The sequence below is a fragment of the Myotis yumanensis genome, unplaced genomic scaffold, assembly GCF_028538775.1.
Source record: "Myotis yumanensis isolate MYYU_CA2020_CCGP unplaced genomic scaffold, mMyoYum1.0.hap1 SCAF_11, whole genome shotgun sequence".
Classification (NCBI taxonomy): domain Eukaryota; kingdom Metazoa; phylum Chordata; class Mammalia; order Chiroptera; family Vespertilionidae; genus Myotis; species Myotis yumanensis.
Genome location: NW_027223762.1, coordinates 26,142,675 through 26,166,172, shown reverse-complemented (window position 1 = coordinate 26,166,172; position 23,498 = coordinate 26,142,675). Strand labels below are relative to the sequence as shown.

At 41.6% G+C, this 23,498-nt stretch overlaps 1 protein-coding gene across 1 annotated transcript in view; it reads left to right on the top strand.

The window, feature by feature from the left end:
• FSHR (follicle stimulating hormone receptor) overlaps positions 1 to 23,498 on the top strand; it is a 131,147-nt gene that overhangs the window by 92,533 nt on the left and 15,116 nt on the right. The window contains exons 5-6 of the mRNA XM_070428589.1: positions 18,020 to 18,091; positions 19,263 to 19,340. Coding sequence (XP_070284690.1) covers positions 18,020 to 18,091; positions 19,263 to 19,340 — 150 coding nt within the window. The remainder of the gene's footprint in view (positions 1 to 18,019; positions 18,092 to 19,262; positions 19,341 to 23,498) is intronic.

The window sequence follows — 23,498 nt, the reverse complement described above, 5'->3', positions numbered from 1 at the left end:
TTGATCAGCAGAGATTCCTGGTGTTTGAGCTCCATCCCTCGGGCTTGCCCCCATCAGCAAAAATACTGCTTCTTCTACTTTAAATGGCTTTTAAATTAGCCAAGGGCTTGACAGAGCCCTGGATGCTATGACGTGGCCCCACAAAATAGCAGACAAGAATTTGGGCTACAGAGCAAACTTTTTCTAGGCCCATTATTTATCTCAGACAAGCTTGTTTCCTTGTTGAGAGAATAGAAATAATAAATCTGTTACTTATTAAATAATCATGATGCATAACCAACTACCCTATAAGAAAGAGTTTTAAAGCAACAACTATTTATCCTCTCTCACCTGTGAGTTGATCAGAGGAATGGTGCTGCTGACAGGACTCTTGTTTTCCCGACCTCAGCTTAGCTCACTCATGCATCTGCAGATAGTTGGCAGGTCAGCGGGAGGCTGGCTGATCTGGATGGTCTCAGTTGAAATGACAGCTCTCCTCCGAGTGGTGCTCATTTCCAGCAGGCTAGCACAGGCTTGTCCTCATGGCAGCCTAGGATTCCAGGAGAGAGAGCTGAAGCTTTCAAGCCTCTTGAGACTTAACCCCTGAACTAGCACACCATCTCTTCTGGTGAATTTTATGAGCCAAAGCAATTCGAGACCAGCCCAGGTTCAAGAGGGGCAGAAACAGACTCTTCTTCTTGATGGGAAAAGCTGAAGTCACAACACCAGGTATGTGAACACATGGAATGACAGAATTGAGGCCATGTTGGCAATCAATTTAAAGTGCATACAAAGTTTTGCACAGTATCTGTCACATAGTAAATGCTCAATACATATTAGCTACTAAATTTTGATCTATAAGAACTGGAGTTAGTAGGTATACTAAGGAACACTAGGCCATTATGTGCCATAGTGAATGGAGACTGACTGAAGGAATAAACAGTTTCACAGAAGAGAGTTCATATGACCTGGATCTGAGAAAAAAAACAAACAAACAAAAAAAAAAAAACAAGGTCATCCACTTATGAGTTAATTGTCAGTTGGAGGACTTGCTTGGTTGGCACAAAACCTGTGCAGCTGCACAGGGCCCTGTGCTCAAAAGGGCCCCACACTCTGAGAACCTCAGACTAGGTTTAGTTCTCTGCTGCTTTGTCTTAAAAGAAACATTTGTGAACAAGGGGGCCTGCATTTTCATGTTGCACTGAACCCCATCAATTATATAGGCAGTCCTGCTCAGAGTTAGGGTTATGGTCACTTCTAGTTTCAGAGTTGGGAGTGTAGGCTCCCAAAATGGACTTTGTTATACTCTCTGCAGAGGCTAGCCTAGATTATCCACAGAAGTGGAGGAAATGTGGATTAACAAATAAGGTATGGGTCTTAAACTCAGAAAATCTAGGGCTTAATCCTGACCATACCACTTACTCTTGGGCCAGTCACTGCACTTCTGGGATGTACATGGCTCTCATGAGTCTCAAGTGAGATTTATATATGAAAACGTTTTTTACAAAATATTTTATACTAAAAAGTTCTCAAAAGACATTTTAAAATATACTATTATTTGTAGAATGATTATTTCTGATCAACCGTAGTCTACAAGTCCATCCTCAGGGAAATCCCTGTAAGTGTTGAATAGTTAAGTATTGAAAAGCTAAGACCGTTAGCTTTTACCTAGAGTGTTTGGAATGAGTTCAAAATGAGAACTTTGGGACATGCCTAAGCAGTATAGAAAATATATATACTCAGAAGGACTAGATTCCAGATATTTATTAGCTAGACTGCCTATTACCTTTTCTAAGACTTTGTTTCCTTATCTGTAAATTGGGTGGTTGTGAAAACCAAATAAGACTATGCCTGCAACTGCCGAAACCGGTTTGGCTCAGTGGATGGAGTGTCGGCCTGCGGACTGAAGGGTCCCAGGTTCGATTCCGGTCGGGGGCATGTGCCTGGGTTGCGGGCACATCCCCAGTGGGAGATGTGCAGGAGGCGGCTGATTGATGTTTCTCTCTCATCAATGTTTCTAGCTCTCTGTCTCTCTCCCTTCCTCTCTGTAAAAAATCAATAAAATATATTTTTAAAAAAATAAGAAAAAAGACTATGCCTGCAAAAACATTTTGCAAAATTGTTTTTCAGTATACAAACTGTAAAGAACTATATAAATATAAATTAGTGCCTGTTACCCAGTTTCTTTCATTTCATTTTCCCTCCTCCTTTACTTCCCAACTACTATCCCTCTCTCCTTCTCTCTTTTCTCCTAGAAAAGTCTGATTGAAATCTGGGAGGCACAGACCCTTCAATAACAGCAAGAGTGCCCTAGGACATGCAAAGGGGCACCCAAGTTTACATACTATCACATATGGCTAGTGAAAAGCACTGCTACAGAGGATAAACCCAAGAAGAAAATCACCCCCTCACACACATATTCCATAGCCCATGATAATAATAGCATGAATAACAGTGAAAATGGTAGACTGGGAGCAGATGAATAAAGAGATGAAGAATCATTGCAGCCTTGGCCAGGTGGCTCAGTTTGTTGGAGTGTCTTCCCATCCGCCAAAAGGCTGTGGGTTCAGTTCCTGCTCAGGGCACATACCTAGTTGCAGGTTCAATCCCTGATCAGGGTGTCTATAGGAAGCAATTGATCTCTATCTCTCTCTCTCTCTCTCTCTCTCTCTCTCTCTCTGTCTCTCTCTCTCCCAATAAAAACATATTCTTAGGTGAGGAATTAATAAAAATTTAAAAAAAAGAATCATTGCAGCCCTAACCGGTTTGGCTCAGTGAATGGAGCGTCAGCCTTCGGACTCAAGGGTCCCAGGTTCGATTCCGGTCAAGGGCATGTACCTTGGTTGCGGGCACATCCCCAGTAGGAGGTGTGCAAGAGGCAGCTGATCGATGTTTCTCTCACATCGATATTTCTAACTCTCTATCCCTCTCCCTTCCTGTCTGTAAAAAATCAATAAAAATATATTTAAAAAAAAAAGAGTCATTGCAAAATAACATTTTTAAAAAACAATCACTGATGCAGAATTTGACCCCAATATTGTCCCCCACTTGTGGCCAGCACCATTCCTTCTTATTAACAAGGACCCTTGGCCTTTTCTCTAGGGGCTTGGGTCTGGGGAGGAACTAGGAAGGATGTGGGCATAGAAGAGGAGGAAACTTTGGCAGAACTCAGAGGACAAAGGTGTGACTTTGACTCTGGAAGAGGCTGAAATCTGTGTCATCTGTCATCGCATCCAGCCTCTCCTTGGTGTCCTTTTCTCACATTGAGGTGTTGAGTACTCCCCATTCCCATCTGGCTCCCTATCACATTCAGACAAAGCTGGAGGTGACCGACTCCAGCTCCATCCTTTCCTGAGAGGAGAATATTGTTCACAGAGCATTTAAAATGTGCTTTCTAACTGGGAAGAGAAAAGAGTTAGTAAGCAGTTTGGAGTTCTGTCATTGTCAAAGGATCTTCCATGACTGCTCCAAAAAAAAATCCTTACATAATTCTACAGTGTCCAAAAGTCTGTCACATCCACTGCCACGCAAATCTGCATCAGGAAGGTGAGACAAAGGGTTGTTCATCTTAAGCCTTTTTCACTTATTTCCCAAGGTGGGCCTTTCCCATCTGCACACTCCTCCCCAGGATGTGGCATCCAGTGACCCTACGAATCCAAAGACATTAGCAATATATCTATTCAAGATTCAGAAGTCTTTTCCCAACTGCAACGAGGAATCACCTAAATTCATGGTTGGTCCTCTACTCTGAAAGCTTATATCATGGAAACAAAGCCCAGTTAAGCTTCCTTCCACACTTAGTGTCTGAGCAGAAGTCATAAATAACTTTACCATCCAGCAACCAGGCAGAGGTAGACAGCAACGATTTCAGATATTCTTTTGGATGATGAAATACATGCTAAAAGAAAAGGAAAACACACACACACAAAATGGATGAAGAAATCAGAGGGACCAGTAGAACTGAGGAGTTATTTCCTTAAGCCAGGATAAATGCCTATCATTACAGCCACCAAAGCAGGAAATTAGAAGGCGTAAGGTTGAGTTGTCATTTGACTTGAGCATCCTAATTGCTGCACACACACACTGAGAAATGTTTTTCTTCCATTTGATGTTGATCATTTTATGGCACAGCGTTCAAGACAACCAGAAATCAGTATTCTTCATCACTGCCTTCATACTTCACTGAGGAACCCAAAGTGGTTAGGGAAAACACTCATGAATAAAGAAATGTACTTTGACTAAAGGAATATATATCAAGGAATTCACCTGGGTGAATTTTTTTTTTACATCAATATTGTACTTGCAGGCAATGTTTCTCTCTTTATCACTCCACCTTCCTGAAGTTGACCTTTTGTGTATGAAAGATTACCTATTGATTTATAAATAAGGTTCATACAATATTCTCTTGCCTTTGCATCCTGTCAATGTAATTCTCAGGCAGCTGGATGTTGCTTTTTGCTACTCAATAAACCATAATCCCATCTTAGCAAACCCTTCACACACACTAGTAGGCCCCATCTAACTGATGATCACCTTCCACTCACATGTGGGCCTGTCAGACCTCCTTAGGATATCTGCTAAGAGCAAACACGCCCTCTGCTTTCTCCAGTTGGGGATAATTCCTGGAGATTTTTTCACTGGGACTCACCTCAGCAATTCACGCTATTTCTTTCCTGCCCCTAAGTTCCTCTCTGTCTTTCCTGCATTCCTCTTTCATTTGGTTTGTGAGGATAATGAAAGTAACTTTTCTTGTTATAAAAGCATTTGTTGGACATTGCATGGCAAAGGCACAAAGGGCAGGGACTGGGAGGTAGTATACAGTAGCAAGGAAGCACACAGGTTCCACTGCCACCTGTCTGGGCCAGGTGTCAGCTTCTGTCCTTGCTAGTTGTGTGACTTTGGATAATTGGCTTAACTTCTCTAAGTCTCAGTCTTACTTTCTTTAACTTGGGAATAGCACTGTCTGCATCCTTGGACTGCATTAAATGAAGTACTTGGAAGAATGACTGACATTTAGAAAATTCTCAGTAAATGTTAGCAATTCTTATTAAATTCCTGGCCCTGTGATTTATTAGCTAAGGGAGCCCCTGTAAGGAACTTCATCTCTTTGTACCTTAGTTCTCTCCTCTTCTTAAAGGAATAATAATACCTACCTTTTGAGACTGTTGTAGGGATTAATTCAATGATAATCATGGTGATGATGGTGGTATCTCCTTCCCTTTCCAATATTTATAAGATTTTGAAGGCCTCTTTAACTGTTTCTTTTAGATTGAATCCACTGATCCGCATTCAAACATGGAAATACATCATTTGTATTTTTCTAAGGATAAAGGCATACTTCTTACTAAATTCCTGAGATATCCATAAACATCCTTCGAACAAACAACAGTACATTATCCTGCAGAGTTCTAATGGAGGGCTCTTAACTTCCTTGTACTGTTATTTCCAACCTTGTGGTCCACAATCTCTCTTACCATCTCCATCAAAATAAAGTTCAGTTCTTCACACTGCCAGCTGGTTAGCTAATGCTTCCCATGTTTATGTTGATTTACAATTTAATGCTTTTTAAAAATCATACTTTATTGCATTTAAACCTCACAGCAATCCAAAGAGTAATCAGCACAGTAAGAGAATATATGCATTTTATAGAAGTAAGCTAGCCTTGCCTGTGGTCCCTGGTCAGTGGGCTCTTCTGAAAGGAATGTGCAGTGCCCCTACAGACTGTATTACTCTGAAACATTAGCTATTCAGCAACACTTTCTATGATTGCTTGGAAAGGATATATACTGGAGTTAAATTTTACATGTTATGGCAGCCACACACATGGTGGAAAGGGTTGGTGCCTCGCCATTTCTGCATCATTTTGGATGTGAATTGGCCAATGAATGCAAACTCATTTGTTCAGTCAACGTTCATTTATTGAAGTCATAGTACATCCGAGGCTTTGTTGTGGATGTTGGGTGTACAAAAGATGACAAGGCAAATGGAGCCCCTACCCTTATGGAGCTTACTGTTTGAGGAGATAAATAATGCTAGATAATGTCATGTGGTGAAAGTGGTATAATGAAAAATAAAGCAAAGAAAGCGGAGAGTGATGCCTTAGAAAGGGTGTTGAGAAAGGATGGAGGGCCTTGTGAGAGATACAGCAGACATCTGTAGACAGCTCTGGCTCACCTCAAGGAACACAGTCTTCTGTGGGGAAAAGACTATCAACCATTAACCCCTGAAAATAATAACACATCTGTAGAGCTGTGTGGTACTGGTAATAGACAAGAGTACTAACCCAATGCCTTGGGTGGACTCATTAGAAAAAGCTTCTTGGGAATAAAGTGAACTTAGCTGCAATTTGAAGGATAGGCAAAATTTTAAAAGATAGTAAGGAAGGAGAAACTTCCTGTGGAAAAAATAGTTGAGTAAAAACAAAAATGTGAAAGAACCATTATGAAATAGGCAGAGGATGGGGAGAAACTGGGTCCCAACTAAAAAGGTATGCATATATATATATGCATAACCCAGGGACAGAGACAATAGGGTGGTGAAGACCTGGGGTGGGGGCAGGCTGGAGGGGATAAAAATGGGACATATGTAGTGTTTTCAACAATAAAGATTTTTTTAAAGGTGTTCACTGGAGAGAAAGAAGTATGACTATATTTGGATAGATTGGGTTTGGTAAGATTGGAAAAACATTAAGGCAGAGGCGTTTAGGTCTAATTCAAAAGGAAAGAGAAAGCCATAGAGATTCTTGAGTAGAAGAGTGGCAAGGTGACAGTGACTTGGGCTGTGGATTGACTACTGGCAGGGTATAGACACACTCAAGGGAGTCCTGCTTAGAGGAAGTGGCCATAATCTAGGGGTACATTAATGGTGGCATCTGGAGAAATAGAAAGGTAATGGGAGACACATTTCCGCACAACTATCAATGGTATATGATTCACCTCTATGTGAGACATGGACCAAGTGACTGCAGTGATTTTTGCCCACTCACATCTCGTAAACCCCAGTGTTTTCCACACAGAATCATCCTGCAGACAGCACTCATCAAGAATTCAGTCTGGGCCAGAAGTCATCTTACACAGGGACTGTGATGATTGGGAAGAAATTATTAGCCACCTCCCTGGTTGTCAGCATTATAAGTATCTAAACATGTTGTCATGACTACAAGGATGTTAGGGCACAATGGAAATTATACAATTGCTTCTTTTATCAGTAATCTATCTAGTACAGCCAACTTTGCCTGCCATTGTCAACTCCAGGAAAATACGGCCAGATTTCCCTTCTGGAACATTAAAGTTCAGGGCCAGATTTTAGCCTGAGCATGTCAGTTCAAGGAGAACAGGACCTCCTCTCCTCAGAGGGCCTGGTCTGAAAGAAGGTGACATTTTTATGCCAGTAACTTCTCATCCTTGTTCCTCTAACCTGCCCAGTGTGCCTTCTCCTGCAAGAAGACCAGGTCCTTTCCATCTGCAAGATAATTATTTGATCCGTTAACTCACATCAATATGTCCAGGTCTTGATATTCTTTCCAGGGGATTTTATATTTTTAAAAAAGAAGCCTGGAAAAAGCAATGCTAAGCCCGAGAACTGATCATGATAGACTCCCAGGCAAGGGGCTCTGAGAGAGAGAGATAAGTCCCTACAGGAGCCACTCATATAGCATATAGGTAACCATCTACTCCACCCACCTGCAGAGTCTCTGAATTATATTTTCTCAGGCTACACCTTCTTATGAGGTAGGTGTATCCTCAGCTCAATTATTTTGAAATAAGATCTGTCTCTGTCATCAACAGAAATCAGATATAAGGACAAGTCTAGAGAAGGCTCAGAGAGAAAGGAGTCTCAGATTAGCTGTGTAAAATCAGCCCAATTTCTTCCTCATTGCTAGTATCACCCCCAGACAATGATGGATTAAACCCTTTAAGTCTCAGTTTCTTCATCTGCAAAATGGAAGTAACAGAATATGTTTCATGAGGTTAGTCAGATGAGGAAAATGGACTCTACAACCTCGATGACCTCTTTAAGGCTTGTGTCTAATTGTCATCTTCATCAACCCGGGACTCCCAGTGTCGCTGTCTGTCCTGAGTTCAGCGTATTCAGACCCAGTATGGAAGGAGAAAGCCCCTCCCCGAGACAGGAGGATCCAGCATCTTGTAGATCACTATTTCCCAGATCAGGCTCCTCTCCAGGATTCTAGCTGAGATCCTATGGGCACATTAAACCAGCTCCCAATTACTCTCCAAAGCTCAACTCCTGGAACTAAAGGGATGGTAGGATGAACCCCTGCCACTTCCGTCCCTTACGGATGAGCACAGCCAGCCCCAGCAGGGCCATAGAGGTCCCGCATGTGGAGGTGAGGCTTAGGAGGCAGACAGCCCCTGGCGGGCATTAGAGAGGCAAATCACAAATCCTGGGCGCCTGCCTCAGGCACAGGCAGGAGGGAAGACAGCTTAGTGAGCAGGATCCAAAGGGGCGTCAGGAGAATCCCAGCCCCCATGGAAAATAAACTGCTGCTGCTTCTTCCACCACTGCAGCCTCCATGTTGGGAGTTTTCTATGGCTTTATTGTCCTTCCAGGCCCTTTTAGATTTACAGTTATCCCTGGGAGAGGCCACACACTAAGATTTAGAGCGAATACAGGAACTATCAACCACATCTCTGTAGGGATGAAGGCAGACTCTAAAGCAGAGATGGGCCAGAGGAGGCTGGGAAGTACAGTGGGCAGCAGGGGTAGGCTGGACAATGAGAGGGGGGAGGGTGTCAACTCCAGTTACCAGATTCTGTGCCACTCCAGGGTCAGGACCAGGTTTTCTTCATCTCTATATCCCCAGTGCCAGGCACAAAAAAGGCCCTCAACTACTCATGTTTTTCTTCCAGAGGATCCTGGCTGTGATCTAGACCTCTCGTGCACCTGTTCTCAAATCCTCTGCCACACTTATTGAGGGACCCATTATTTTCCTCTCTGCCCTCATTCATCTCCTCTGCTTTACCCTTCACAATGGGTGTGAACACAGGCATATTCTAGCCGAATGCTCCCAAAGTCAGTCTGTCCATCTGGGAAGATGTGTTCTGTCTTCTCCATGGCCCGGCTGCAGGAGGAATGCGGTCCAGCTGGCTCAGGACTGAGAGCAATGAAGTGACAGAAGTCACCACCTGATTCCACTGACCTCTAATCTAAAGCCAAAGCTATGTCACAGTACAGGGTCTGCCACAGGTCAGCCCCACACAGGGGGCCCTCAATGGGAACGTGTTCGGGTTGAACCTTTCTATTTGGGTGGTGGAGGGTAGCAGCTGCTGTTTTTAGAGAAATATCTTGGGGCATTACAGCATGTGAACACTGCAGCAGCAAATGCTCTAAGGAAGAGAATTTTCATCTCCAGCAGACATTGTACAATCTGCTGCCGTTTAATCATGAGCTCACCCACACCAAACACCCCACAAATAATGTCTAGTTCTAGAGGCGATGAGTTGGGGATTCAAAGATAGTAGTGCTAGGAAGAGGGAGCAGGATGTTTGGGAGACGTGCATGGGAAGAAATTAGGCAGCAGCCTCTCTCACAAAGCTCACCCAGCACAGTCTCTCTAGACAAGAGCCAAACCACAGCAGCCACCAGAACACAGATTCACTGGGCAGGACACCAGGAGAAGCTCTTCTTACAGGAGAGCCACACACCCAGGTCTCAGTCCTGCCCCTTGCTTGTGAGAACTTGTAAGCAAGGAACCAGGCTTCTTTGGGCCTTGAGTGAAGTGGAGAGAAAAAGAATGACCCTCTGTCCTTCAAGCTGATGTAAGAAAGGGAGGAGATGAGTCAGAGTGGGAGAACTTTAAAAGTTCAAAACAGCAAATGAGTGCAAGCCCTACTAATCACTCGAAGCATTGCTGGGTGGTGTAGGGATAGGGAACAGAATCATAATTTAGGAAGTACTTTCACTTTGTATTAACCTATGTAGACTTTTAAAAGCCCTGTGAGATATTTATGGATGGCTCCATTTTACAGATGGGAAACTTGAGGTTTGGAGATGACTGAATTGCCCACACTCACAGAATGGACTTAAGAAATGATCTTGGGGCAGGAGGGCAGGGAAAATAGTACTTGTTGAGCATCTACTTACTAAATGGCAGACCCTATACCAGGTATCTCATTCACACAATTCATCTCATCTCCCAGTCTTCCAAAAACAGTGAGGCCTGTATTTTCCCTGATTCACAAATGAGGATTTTTTTGAAACTCGGAGATTATGTATTTGATAGAACCGAGAACTGAAGGCAGGAATGTCTGACTCCCACCCAGTACGTCCTGCTCTCAGCACCACATACCTGGAGAGGCATAGGGTATGGATGACGCCTATGCAAGTGGACCCAGTGTTCTGAGCACAATGTTGACACTTCATTCACGTTTGCCATTTAGGACCTGTGAGCACCTACACAGGCTAAATTGAAATATACCTAAGAAGTAGCTTTCTAAATAATTAATGTTAGAAATGAGTTTGGGGAAGGGTGTGCAAACTGTTTAAAATATTAACTCTTCTGCAACTCCCCTATGTAATTTAAAAGTAACTGCTTACCACGAATTAATAGTTTGATTAAAGTTATTCTTACATCAGCATCCAGGAAGGTCTCAAAAGAGTAGCATTTGGCAACGCTCTGTTAGCATAGGTCTAACCCGAAGAGATCTTTAGGTTTTGAAAGTCCTTGTTGGCCAATGTGGTATAATGGAAAGAAATCAGCAAGAGGCATGGGAACCAGAATGCCTAGATTTTTTCTTCCACCTTCTAAGAGACAAGGTAACTGAAACTCTAAGCCTCCGTTTCCTCATAGACAAAATGGAGCTAATAAGACCTGCCTCGTGAGTTGTGGGCAAAATTAAATGACTTTATTATAGGAAAGACATTTACAATGGTGCCTAATATGGAAGCAAGGGCACTGGTAAGCATTAACTGTTATTCTTTCTTGTTCAAGTCTAGACATTTGGGCGATTCATTTACTCTCTGTGAGCATTGCCTCCCTTCTCTATAAGGTGCAAATCATAATTCTGCTCATCTTAGAAACTCACTGTGAAGTCAGATGAGGTACTCTAAAATAACTCTGTGGGTCATATATGCTACACAAATATGAAGCAAGGTTATTTTCCAGTCTTTCCTTGTTAGAGGCTGGGTCAGAACTGTGACTGGGTCCTAGGACTCCGGTTACTTTCTAAATAGCAGTCCACTCCAGTGGTCGGCAAACTGCGGCTCGGCAAACCGTGGCTCATGAACCACATGCGGCTCTTTGGCCCCTTGAGTGTGGTTCTTCCACAAAATATCGGCTCTTCCACAAAATACCTACTTCTGTGCATGGGCCACGAAGTTTCAATTGCACTGTACGTGCATGCCCGCACTTGGTATTTTGTGGAAGAGCCATACTCAAGGGGCCAAAGAGCCGCATGTGGCTCGCGAGCCTCGGTTTGCCGATCCCGGCCTAGCTATTGCCACTTTAGCCAGCCTCTTGCTTGGGCCCAAGTCAGATACTGGTCACTGGGCCCCCCAAACAGGAGGGGACAGCCATGCACCTTGCCACCTGGTCTTCTTAAAGTACTTCTCTCAACCCAAGTGAAGCAGCTCCCACCTTTCCCCATGGCGGGAAGGGCAAATTCACAGTTGTCTCCTGAAACCCTTCTCACAAGGTCTCTATACTGTTTTCATGTCCAATAGGAATGAGCGGTTAAAAACTGTGCAACTGGATGCCAGAAACCTGGAATGTAGCACCTCTCATAGTTTGGTGTGTCAAGGAAAACTCGGACTTTGACATCCTGATACACTGAGATCGCCCTAGCCCCAAAGGGATCCGGTAGCATGCCCCAAGCTGAAAGAACAAACAACCAATAGTGAGAGCTGCAAAATAGCCCAACACAAACTCCTTTTTGTGCATTAAAAAACACACCTTTTATCAAAGGTTCATCTTCAGTTTCGTTTCCTTTTGATTTGGTTGGCCATTAAAGAACATGGTTTCTTTTTACCCGGACATGGTATGTGTAGAGGTTAATGGTTGGGCTAGGAGTAGGGATCTCATCCTGTGACTAATGTGTTCTGTACAACTACAGAGAAGTTTTTCAGAGCCTCTGACCTTACCGCTCCAGGCTGTAATCTAAAGGGGGCCATCCAAAAATACCTGAGCTCACTCAGCTGGGCCCACTCCACTCTGATATGAGGATGGTAATGATACCTGTCTCCTAAGGTAAAGGAGAGGAATAAATAAAATAATCAATGTTAAGTGTGTGGCACGGTGCCTGGTGCAGAGGAAGTGTTCAATAAATGTTGGCCATTATTATTATTAATCCTACTTTTCAGAGCATCGCAGCACAAATCTATTACCATTTCCTCCTGGCAGCCCTTCAGAATCTCAGGCTTATCTTCCCAAGCAAAACATCCTATGCATTGGACAATATAGTCTTGATTCCTTACCCCATCAGCCAAAAAAAAAAAAAGAAAGAAAACTTGTCCCAAAATAATTGTATTTATTTATAAGCAGATGCACATGCAATTGCAGTATAAATGTGTGCATTACAAAATATACACAAAAATAATATTGTAAAGTATAAATAAAAATGAATTAAATAATATGCTTTTACATTTACATCTTGCCTCATATGCCATTTTATATGGCACAAAAAGCCTATTTTACTTTCACTACATTTGTTAAAATAACAAGACTTTAAAGAAATCAATGTCATAGGATGTGCTTCATTAATTTTTAACTAGAGGCCCAGTGCACGAAATTTGCACTTGGCGGGGGGGGGGGGGGGGGGGGGGGGAACCTCAGCTCAAATTGCAAGAGGGTGCAGGCCAGGTCAAGGGACCCCACTGGTGCACAATCAGGACTTGGGAGGGATGCGGGAGGGCTCCAGGGCATGTCCGGCCCATCTCGCTCAGTCCTGATTGGCCAGACCCCAGCAGCAAGCTAACCTACCAGTTGGAGCATCTGCCCCCTGGTGGTCAGTACATGTCATAGCGAGCAATTGAGCAGCCTTAGCATATCATTAGCATATTATGCTTTGATTGGTTGAACGGGCAACCAGACACTTAGTATGCTTTGATTGATTGAATGGACAACTGGACGACCTGATGCTTAGCATATTAGGCTTTTATTATATAGGATCCTTTGTTTAACACTGAGAAAAGCAATTCACAGGTCATATCAATACTAGATTTCAATGGCTGTCAAAGCTGAGAACAAAACTTCACTGAAATAAGTAGATACAATGGAATGCAAGCCTATAGCTGCATCCTTGACTCATGCTTAGTGTTCAACTCCTAAACTTTTATTCAAATATTTTTATGAAAGTTAGCTAGTATATTTTCTTTCCTAATGTCAATCAGATGTTCTTACCAACAATCCATAAGATGTACACTTTTATAATTCTCATGAAAGTATGCAAAACCTAATAAAAACTTAAATAGGTTACAAAGTTGTATTTCCTTGTTTTTAAAAATATGCAAAAGTGTTCATAAATGATGACATGCATTATTTTCAGCAATAAATTAACGATTTCCATGCATTTTTAAAAATGCTTTCTATGCCACCTATTTCTTTCAAATGCTATTTTATTCCTCCTCATTGATATATCACCTTTCACTTAAAGATACAAATAAAATGTCTAATTTGAAAATATCTGTCTTTTAACACTATTTGACAGCCATTTGTCATCACAGAAAAAGTCAATAAATTTGTATCACTTGTATGTTTGTTTTAAAAATGTGTAAATCACTTTCAATTTTGTCAAGTCTTTGTAGTAATTGCCCTTGAGAAGGCCAACAAACCTCTAGGTGATGATATGATCAGGACCCAGAGACTAAACAGAATCAGACAGAAAAAGATGGATCCAGGCAGGTTTAACAGAAGAAAGAGGAAAAAGTTAGAGAAAAGAGGAAGGAAGAATCTGGGAGACTTAGCTGTGGCTTCCAGTGGTTCCAAAAAGACACAAGGAGCATCAGGCAGCAGATAGCAAGCCAGACCACTCAGGCATCATGGAAGGCCCACGGAGACAATGAAGAACCAGATCTAGAAACAGCATTGCAGTACCCAAAAGAACTAAGGAAAAGCAAGGTCATGCTCCTAGGGGAACACGGATATCAGAAGGGTCTCAGTTATGGCAAATGGAATATAAGGCTGGAGCATGACCTTGGATGTGGTGCTAAGTTCTCCTGTAGGGTAAATTTATCATTTCCCTGGATACAAGGTGAAGGAGCTAAAAGCTTCAGGTATCCCCTTAAGGCCATACATCTTAAAAAGTGGTATAGCCAGGACTTGAACCCAATCCTTTAGCACCAGAACTGCTAGCTTTGAGGCTCTGCTACTTGCCTTGAGAATAGGACCAGGGCCCAATTGTTAAACCAGAATATTAGGTCAAAACAGAATATGCAGCCAGGCTAATAGGAATGAACTCTTTAAAATCCTGCCCTTGGGCTCATTAAATTCCCCTTGATTGCTAAGGAGTCTGGTTTCCATGGAGACTGAGCCAAGTTTGAGCTGAGTATGAGTTAAATGGGCCCAGTTATGAAAGTGTGAGACAGGAGGCAGGAAACCAGGCAGGATGTAAAACAGGGCAGAGAGGTGTCTAACTTGATATTACTCAGTCCACTACCTTTCCAGTCCAGAGATATGAAATGGCTTGTGTCCAGTTTAGGCCAGAGTTGGCATGTTGGTTCTCCTGATCCCTGACCTCCAAACCTCCCTGCCTCTGTTTAAGATTAATTACTCCAAGTAGCAGTGATACCTGACAAGTATGTTAACTAGGATTTTGATACATTCTTGGTGAAAAAAAGCAAGAAACATCTTTGAAACATCAACCAATTAACTCAATATTTTATGAACACATAATGCATTCCAAATCTACACACAGATTTAATAGATTGTCAGAAAATATTAAATGTGATCCTTGTTTTGATGTTTCATTAAGGGAATGTTGCATAGACACATGAGAAGAGATCTAAAAATAAAAGGCTGCTATGATTAAATAACAAATGTGGAGTAGGACTGTGCCAAGCTAGTAGGTATTTAGTTATGGCAATGTTTCTGTTGGGAATGAGTAGAATCGCAGAGGTTATAGAAAGCAACCATGAAAGCTAATTGTTCTGGATGACACATCAAACTCCAAAGGTTAACAGAAGTTATCTCTCAGTAGTGAAACTAGAGATGATTTTTACTTTCTTCTGAAGATGTTCCCAAATTTTTCCATAAGTCTCACTATAAATAGATTTTACTTTTATATTCAAAGAATATATTTTTTAAAACAACCAAAGGATATAAAACAATTAGAACTCTTATACATTGCTGGTAGGAAAGCAAAATGGTACAGCCACTTTGGAGATCAGTTTGGCAGTTTCTAACAAAGTTAATCATTCACTTACCATACTAGCCAGAAATCCCACTCACAGTTATTTACCCAATAAAAATATTTTCCTTCCCTCCCCTCCCTCCTCCCACAGTACCCAAATGTTTAAAAAAGCTTTTATTATATAACCACAAAAAGTAGAAACAATCTATGTGCTTTCATGATGAAGGTGAATGGATAAACTATGGTATATCAATGCAATGGACTACTACTCAACAATAAAATGCAATGAACACACCACAACATGGAAGAATCTCAAGTGAGTTATACTATGTGAAAGGAGCCAGATTCAAAAATTTCACAATATATAATTGTACTGATATGACATTTTAGAAAAGGCAAAATTTCAGGAACAGAAATAAATTCGCAGGTGCTAGGTATAGCATGTTAACAATCCCTTCCCCCAAATAAAAAGCATTGGAAGACCATCTCAAGGGTGGCTGAAGTACATAATCAAAAGAAGAATTGACCAAGATGGGTTCCATATAGATAATTGGGAATGAAGAGGGACCAAAAGAGTTGAGAACCATTACAGGGAGCCCATAGGAAGAATTCCCTGACTCTTTAAATACAGAGAACAAGACACCAAAGACTACTCTAAAACCATAAGCCCCCAAAGACACAATCCTTCACAATGATGAGAGCACCAGTGAAGGTTCTTTAGACTGAAGCAATCATGACCAACTCTGGCTCAGGAAGCCACACACAGGAAAGGTAAATGGGAGTGGGGAGGTATGGGAAGGATTCTGAGTAACTCACAAGAGTGAGGGAAACGCTGAGGAACAGTGTCAGACAACTCTCAGATGCCACTTGAAAACCTTCTTCACCACTGCTGTGGCACCCAGCTCCACCCAAATGTCAACCAGCTCAATGCAGGTACAACTGAACAGCACCCAGGCTGGCCTTATATACCACTCTATCCTGGGGATTACCACTCTTTCATACCACTCTAAGATACCCAGTAGGAACTCACTGGGCACTCTCAGTGTGCGAGGCAGAAGCAGAGAGTTAAGACCATCAGGACACATTGGACCAACAGGAAATAGTAGTCTATAGATAAATGCTTTCCCTTGTCCCTTATTCAGAGCAACAGTTCTGAGATCCTTTTTGAAAACTTCTAAATCAAGTCCTTGGCATTAAGTACCAGTCACCAATTGTGGTGGCCAACTCAATACCTTATCCTGGTATTACTTATCTTTCCTCCCTCCCTGTTTCATTCCCCCCAAATCAAACTCTCTGAACTCATATTATCAAGTATATACTAGCTCTGCAATTTCAGCTGTAGAAATTCACGGACTGTCTCTCAATGGACTTGACTCTAACCAGACTCCAACCTTTTCCCAGGAGACAGTTACATGCATACTCTGCTGTGGAGAGGCATGGAACTCATGCTCTAATCTCAACCGAGTAATTTGGAATGGAGAAGAGACAGTTTTTCAAAGAATATGATAAGATTAGAAACAAAAAATGATTTGGGAAAATTTTGTTATCTAGTTGAAAATCGCACGCTTTGGTTTGGTTTTAATCATTATTGTTGAAAATACTACAGATGTCCCTTTTTTCCCCATTGACTCCTTGTGGCCCATACTTGCCCCCCACCCCAGGCCTTCACCATACTATTGTCTGTGCCCATTGGTTATGCATATATGCATATAAGTTCTTTGGTTAATCTTTTGGATCGTACTGACTTCTTAATCTTAAAAAAAAAAACGTCTGCATTGTGGCATACTAGACCCTGTGTGCCTGAGGTGCACGTTTCTCTTCTCTAAAGAATCAATAGCTCACTAGGCCTTAGTTAAAACCTTAAAATAGAAAATTTAAGCATGATTCATATCTATTATGGGATTTTCTGGTATGTTTTTCTAATAGCTCAAAATTAATATTTTAAACATAAAAAGCTTATACTTTAGCAATTGTTAAAATAGCCAGTTTTGGTGGGAATGCAGACTGGTACAGCCACTATGGAAGACAGTATGGAGTTTCCTCAAAAAGCTGGAAATGGAACTCCCATTTGACCCTGTGATCCCACTTCTAGGAATATATCCCAAGAAACCAGAAACACCAATCAGAAAGGATATGTGCACCCATATGTTCATAGCAGCACAATTCACCATAGCTAAGATCTGGAAACAGCCTAAGTGCCCATCAGTAGATGAATGGATTAGAAAACTGTGGTACATCTACACGATGGAATACTATGCTGCTGTAAAAAAGAAGGAACTCTTACCATTTGCAACGGCATGGATGGAACTGGAGAGCATTATGCTAAGTGAAATAAGCCAGTCAATGAAGGAAAAATACCACATGATCTCACTCATTCATGGATAATAAAGACCATTACAAACTTTTGAACAATAATAGATACAGAGGCAGAGCTGCCTCAAACTGATTGTCAAACTGCAGTGGGAAGGCCAGAGAGGGTTGGGGGGCAGAAGGGAGGGGAGTAAGAGATCAACCGAAGGACTTGTATGCATGCATATAAGCATAACTAATGGACATAAGACACTGGGGGATAAGGGAGAGCAGGGGATTGTCAAGGGCGGGGGGTGGGGGAAGGACACATATGTAATACCCTTTGTAATACTTATTATAATATTTTTTTAAAAAGAATAAAAAAAATAATAAAATAAAATAGCCAGTTTTATTTTACCTCATTCTCATTTTCTCTCTCTCTCTAGGTTAATATCCAACACGGGTATTAAGCACTTTCCAACTGTTCACAAGATTCAATCTCTCCAAAAGGTTCTACTGTAAGTTTCTCCTTGAGCGGTTACCAACACTTTACTCGGGAGCTGTCTTGCCCATCAGCCTCTGGGCCTGTAATATGCATTGTGTAGTCTGCATCTTCCAATATGTTGTTTTGGCTGAGCAGAGATAGGAAGGCAAAAAGCGAGTGGCCTTGGTTTTACCTAAAGGCCTCTAAGCTCAGTCTGGAGGAAGTCAGCAGGCTCCTCAATAAGACAGGTGTCAACAGAGCCGGCTTGTAGCAAACCAAGCAGTCTCTCCTGCCTTCGCTATTTAGTGCCTGGTATATGGTTTCCCCTGAAACGTCCCTGTCTTCCACCATCCTCTCTTCTTGCCCCCAGAATGCCCATGCTGCTCCAGGATTAAAGAAACCACCTGACAAACAAATTCAAACTATATTAGTGACATAATGTATTTGCCTTTTCTCAAGGCACCTGATTTTGAAAGAGGAGGAGAAAGGCAATGTATAATGTGAAGTTGTAAGAATCTGAACAGACCCAGAAGGAAATGGAAATGGTAGGGTGGCGGGGGGGACATAAGCAGCTAAGGAGGAAGGATGGGAAATGGAGATTGGGAGGGACAAAGAAAGACAGAGAATCTCCCAAAATTTCTCAGATTATTCTGAGCAATTTACTACTTCTACGTTTATATGTTAGATCAGACCCCACAGGGAGGACAGAAAAATGAGACTTTCTCCAGACTTTTGTTCAGGAGAGAAAAACCAATGATAACATTTTCCTGTGGCCCCAGGAGAACAGAAGATAGGAAACTGGCATAAGAAGGGGGTGGAGGTGGGAGGAAGATGAAGGCCCAACTAAGGTGAATGGAGGAGTTTGGGATGGAGCTGAAAGGTCAGCTTAGGTGTTTTGTCATATTTGAGCAGACACCAGCTGTGGAGACAAGAACAATAAATGTTAGGACCTTAACACAGTGAAATTAGCTGAGAAAACTTTCAAAGAGAACGTCTTACATGTATATAATTCCATTGTTAATAACTAATATACTAAAGATAACTTAGATGTCATTTATTTCCCAAACTTAGAACTCATCATTGTTCAGATATAATGATTGAAACATTACCTCAGCTAAAGACTACGTTATGCCAAGTAACTAAAAGTCGAAAGGTCACATGAGTGGAGCTAACTAAACATCTAATCCATCTGCACTTTCTTCTAGAGATGTTCAAGACAATATACACATCCACACAGTGGGAAGAAATTCTTTCATGGGACTGAGTTTTGAAAGCCTAATTCTGTAAGTAGAGAAAAACAAAATCCAGTGGAGGACCATTTGGTTTTTCATTTAATCATCTCTCTCATAACAGGATACTCCTTTTTCGTCTGGGTAACTTTGGCATCTCACCATTTAAATTTCTCCCTGGTTCTGTGTTTTTCTCTCATGGCCCATCTTTGCATTTCAGAATCACAACATGGAATCGTGTTAATAATGTATGAAGCTGTGGTGTGATTCAAGTATTTAAAATTGCTCTTTGAATGATGGTCTCCTGTGATGCAACATCTGTTCCGAAGGACAGAATAGCTCACGCATCAATAAAGCTAGTTATTGCCTGGCAAGGCTTTTGTTGCTGAAAGAAAAAGACAGGAAGGAGGCTGAATCCAGGAAGATATGAATCTTCCCTGAGAACTATGCGAAGCAGCTTCGTTCAGCCCCACGCTGAGCATAAGATGACTTCTCATTTTCTTGGAACAATCACGTTTTTTTAATGAGCTTGAGTTATTCCCTCTGACTTCTGGGAAAGTTCTGAATGCACTTTGTGTCATTAGTGAACTACCTTCTAATATTCTGTGCCAGGAGCCTGAGTGGCAGTGTAGCCACTTCCCCAGACGGCCAAGAAATACGGCACTAGGGGCTCCCCAAGTGTTTGTGAGATCCTTGGAAGTCAGATGAACAGATGACTTTTAGGGAACCAGTAACTGCAATTACATCTGTAAGGAAAGCATTTTATCTTTCTATTTCACACATTGTTGTATTATTTTAAAAATATATACGTGCGTTTTTAATATGCCAATGTGTACAAAAGGTAAGTTTCAGTCTGGAAAGAATTTTCATCCTTTTCAAAACAATAATATGACCAGCTGGGGAGGGAGGGAGGGAGGGAGGGAGGGAGGGAGGGAGGGAGGGAGGGAGGGAGAGAGGGAGAGGGAGAGGGAGAGGGAGAGGGAGAGGAAGAGGGAGAGGGAGAGGGAGAGGAAGAGGGAGAGGGAGAGGGAGAAGGAGAGGGAGAGGGAGAAATAGTAGAGATAAGCACATACTTAAGAATAAAGCTAAGCACAGTATTTGATATAAGTTAATTCGAGAAAAAAGGAAAGGGTTTGAAAGAGACTAGCAGAGGAATTGGATGTGAGAAGGAAAAAAATAAAATCAAAGGCATATATTCAGAGTACACAGTATTAGAATAAAAATTATAGATGAATAATACTTAATCCTTTGACTTAATATGTTCTTGGTAATTGGAATTTGTGTGTGTGTGTGTGTGAGTGTGAGTGTGTGTGTGTTGGAATGAGTTGATGAAGGTGTGGCAAGTATGAGAGAATGGGAAAGCAAAAGAAATTAACTAAAATACAAACAGAATAAAAGACATGCAAAGTAAAAGCAACTATTCTAAGAATAAAGAAGGAAATTTTGTTCTGATTGGCCTGTGATGTGAAGGTTGAAGGAAAAGTTAAAATGAGGAAAAGAAGGTTGAGAAAGGAGGTTGTGTCCAGTTGGGCTTTAAAAGATGAGTGGGGTTAGGCAGAGCAAAGGGTAAGCAGAGCAAGCAGAATCATCAAGACCATGGAGGTTAAACAAGAAAAAGGTAAAAGGAGCTTTTGGAAACTAATGAGTACCTGCCCATTGCGTGTAACACAAACACGACAGAAAAAGGATTCCTGGGCCACAGTACAGAGGGAGAGGATTAGTGACCAATGTAACCAGTTGTGCCTGGCTGTTGGCATTTCTTTAAATCTTGCTCTAAGCATATGTATTATTTTTAAACTCAGTAATTCAAAATTAGTTAATATTATAATATGGCAAATTTATCAATAGAATATCTTTCTAGAAAAGATATAATTAAGCAGGAGTGGGCTGTCATTCTCACAGTTTTGCACATTAACATATATCTTTTTTGTCTAGAACCTAAGACAGAAGGCAAAGTATCCTAGCCCTTTTAGCTTTACCTCTCCCCAAGTGGAGGCAAAGAACCTGAGGGAATAAGAATTTATGAAGGATCCTTGCAAACCCAAACCTACAAAAGAAATGTGCATAATGTAACTGTTCTTTCCCAACTCCTATTCATGGGCACTGTGGTTCCTCAGAATTCAGAACATACTTTCCTTTCCAAAGAATTATAACTTATCAGATATGTCTCTAAGGATAAAGTCACATTTGTGAGAACAAAATCCATTTTTCTTACTTCAGATGGTTCTTAGTCCACAAATAATAGAATCAGAAGATCCATACTCAACACAGCTTAAGATGCCACTTGTTCTTAGTTTGGGTGCCATGACTGGACACAGAAGCACTTCCTCCCACCAGGGACATCCAAGTACACGCAGAAAAAAAATGCATGACAAATGGCATTGATGAGTGAAAAAGTTCTCAGTGCATTGGCATTTTTCAAAATCCTGAGGCCCTATTCAGATAGATAGATATAGATATAGATATAGATATAGATATAGATATAGATATAGATATAGACTAGAGGCCCGGTGCACGAAATTCGTGCATGGGGGTGGGGGGGCCCCTCAGTCTGGCTTGCACCCTCTCACAATCTAGGACCGCTGGTTCCTAACCGCTCACCTGCCTGCCTGATCACCCCTAACTGCCTCTGCCTCGGCCCCCACCACTGCAGCTTCATCTGGAAGGATGTCCGGAATAATATCCGGAAGGTCATTCAGCTGTCCAGTCTAATTAGCATATTATGCTTTTATTATTATAGATATAGATATATATACTGATATATATAGATATATATACCTATAAATATATATCCAATAATGAAGGATTGTCAGTTGACTAGTGCCTTGGGGGAAACAGCAGTAAAAGCCTACCGTGTGGAGGCCTCCGAGTCCTTCCCCACCACCATCTGCTCCTACAACCCGAGGGTTTGAATGGAGAAAGTACCTAGTTATGGCCAATCAGCAGACTGGCATAATTCAGAAAAAAAATAAAATAAGGTTACATGCATGCCAGTTCCCAGCAACCCTGACCACAGGACAGGCTCACTCCAGGTGAATTTCCTTCCTTCCTCATTGGCTTCCATCTCACCTGCTTGCCTCTCAATGAAGTTCCATGGGCCAGCACCTTGACTCTGTAGGCTGAAGACAAACTTTGTTTCTGGAGCCTCCTAACCCTCTACTGAGTGAACACTCTAGGGACACCATGATTTGGTTAGTCTTTAGCTGATGCTCTGTCCAGGTTGTCATCATTGCTGTCATCATCGTTGCTATCATCATCATCATCATCTTATTTTAAAACCAGCAATACTTCTCTTAAGAGACTAAGAATGTAGTTAATAAATGTTGTCTTCTCTGTGTTGTTTGAGAGTCGACAGCCTAACGTAAACCCCAGGGTAGGAGTGCTAGACACAGTTTGTTTTTTGTATGATGATTCACTGTTGACATAAAAAATAACACCACCACCATCCCCACCCCATATAATGGTATCTGTTGATTAAGATAATACATAAAGACAAAAGGGCTACTTTAAATGTAATCATTCTTTTAAATTTGTCTGTGTATTATTTATTCATAGTGACATCCATTTGTAGGACATATGTGTTCAGAAAATAATATCTATTCTACAGAAAAACAGATGGAGCCCATTTGGATTTACACAGCCCTGTGTTAGATTAAAGGTCAGCCAACCATGGCCCATGAGCTAAGGCTGGTTTCTACAAGTGAACATTTTGATAATAGAAGCAATTACATCTAACCTACATTAAGCCAAATGCTATCCCCATGGAAAGAAGCAATTACTATTCTTAATAGTAAACCTATACCCCCCCCCCCAAAAAAATGTACTCAATTATTACTATTATATTTTAAATTTGGTCAAAAATTTTGTGGAAATTATTTTATAAGTGAATATTATAATGTATCTATGTAGTAATCCCCATTTTGCCTCTTGGCCCACAAAACCTAAAGTTTACTAACTGGCCCTTGACATAAAAAGTTTGCTGACTCCTGTGTTTGATCCAAAAAACCCCTAGGGATCCCACAGGTAGGGGCAGCTGCTCCAGCAACTCTCACTCCCTGGGAGAGGCTGACAAAGAAGTCAGGAGGCTGGATGTGCCTGGGCCAGGCTTTCTCCTGGGTAGGGGATGGGCTGGCAGGATGTGGGGAGAGGTGCATTGCTACTCCTAAACCATCAGAAGCCACCAATTGAATGCTAATGTAAAAGATTTATCTT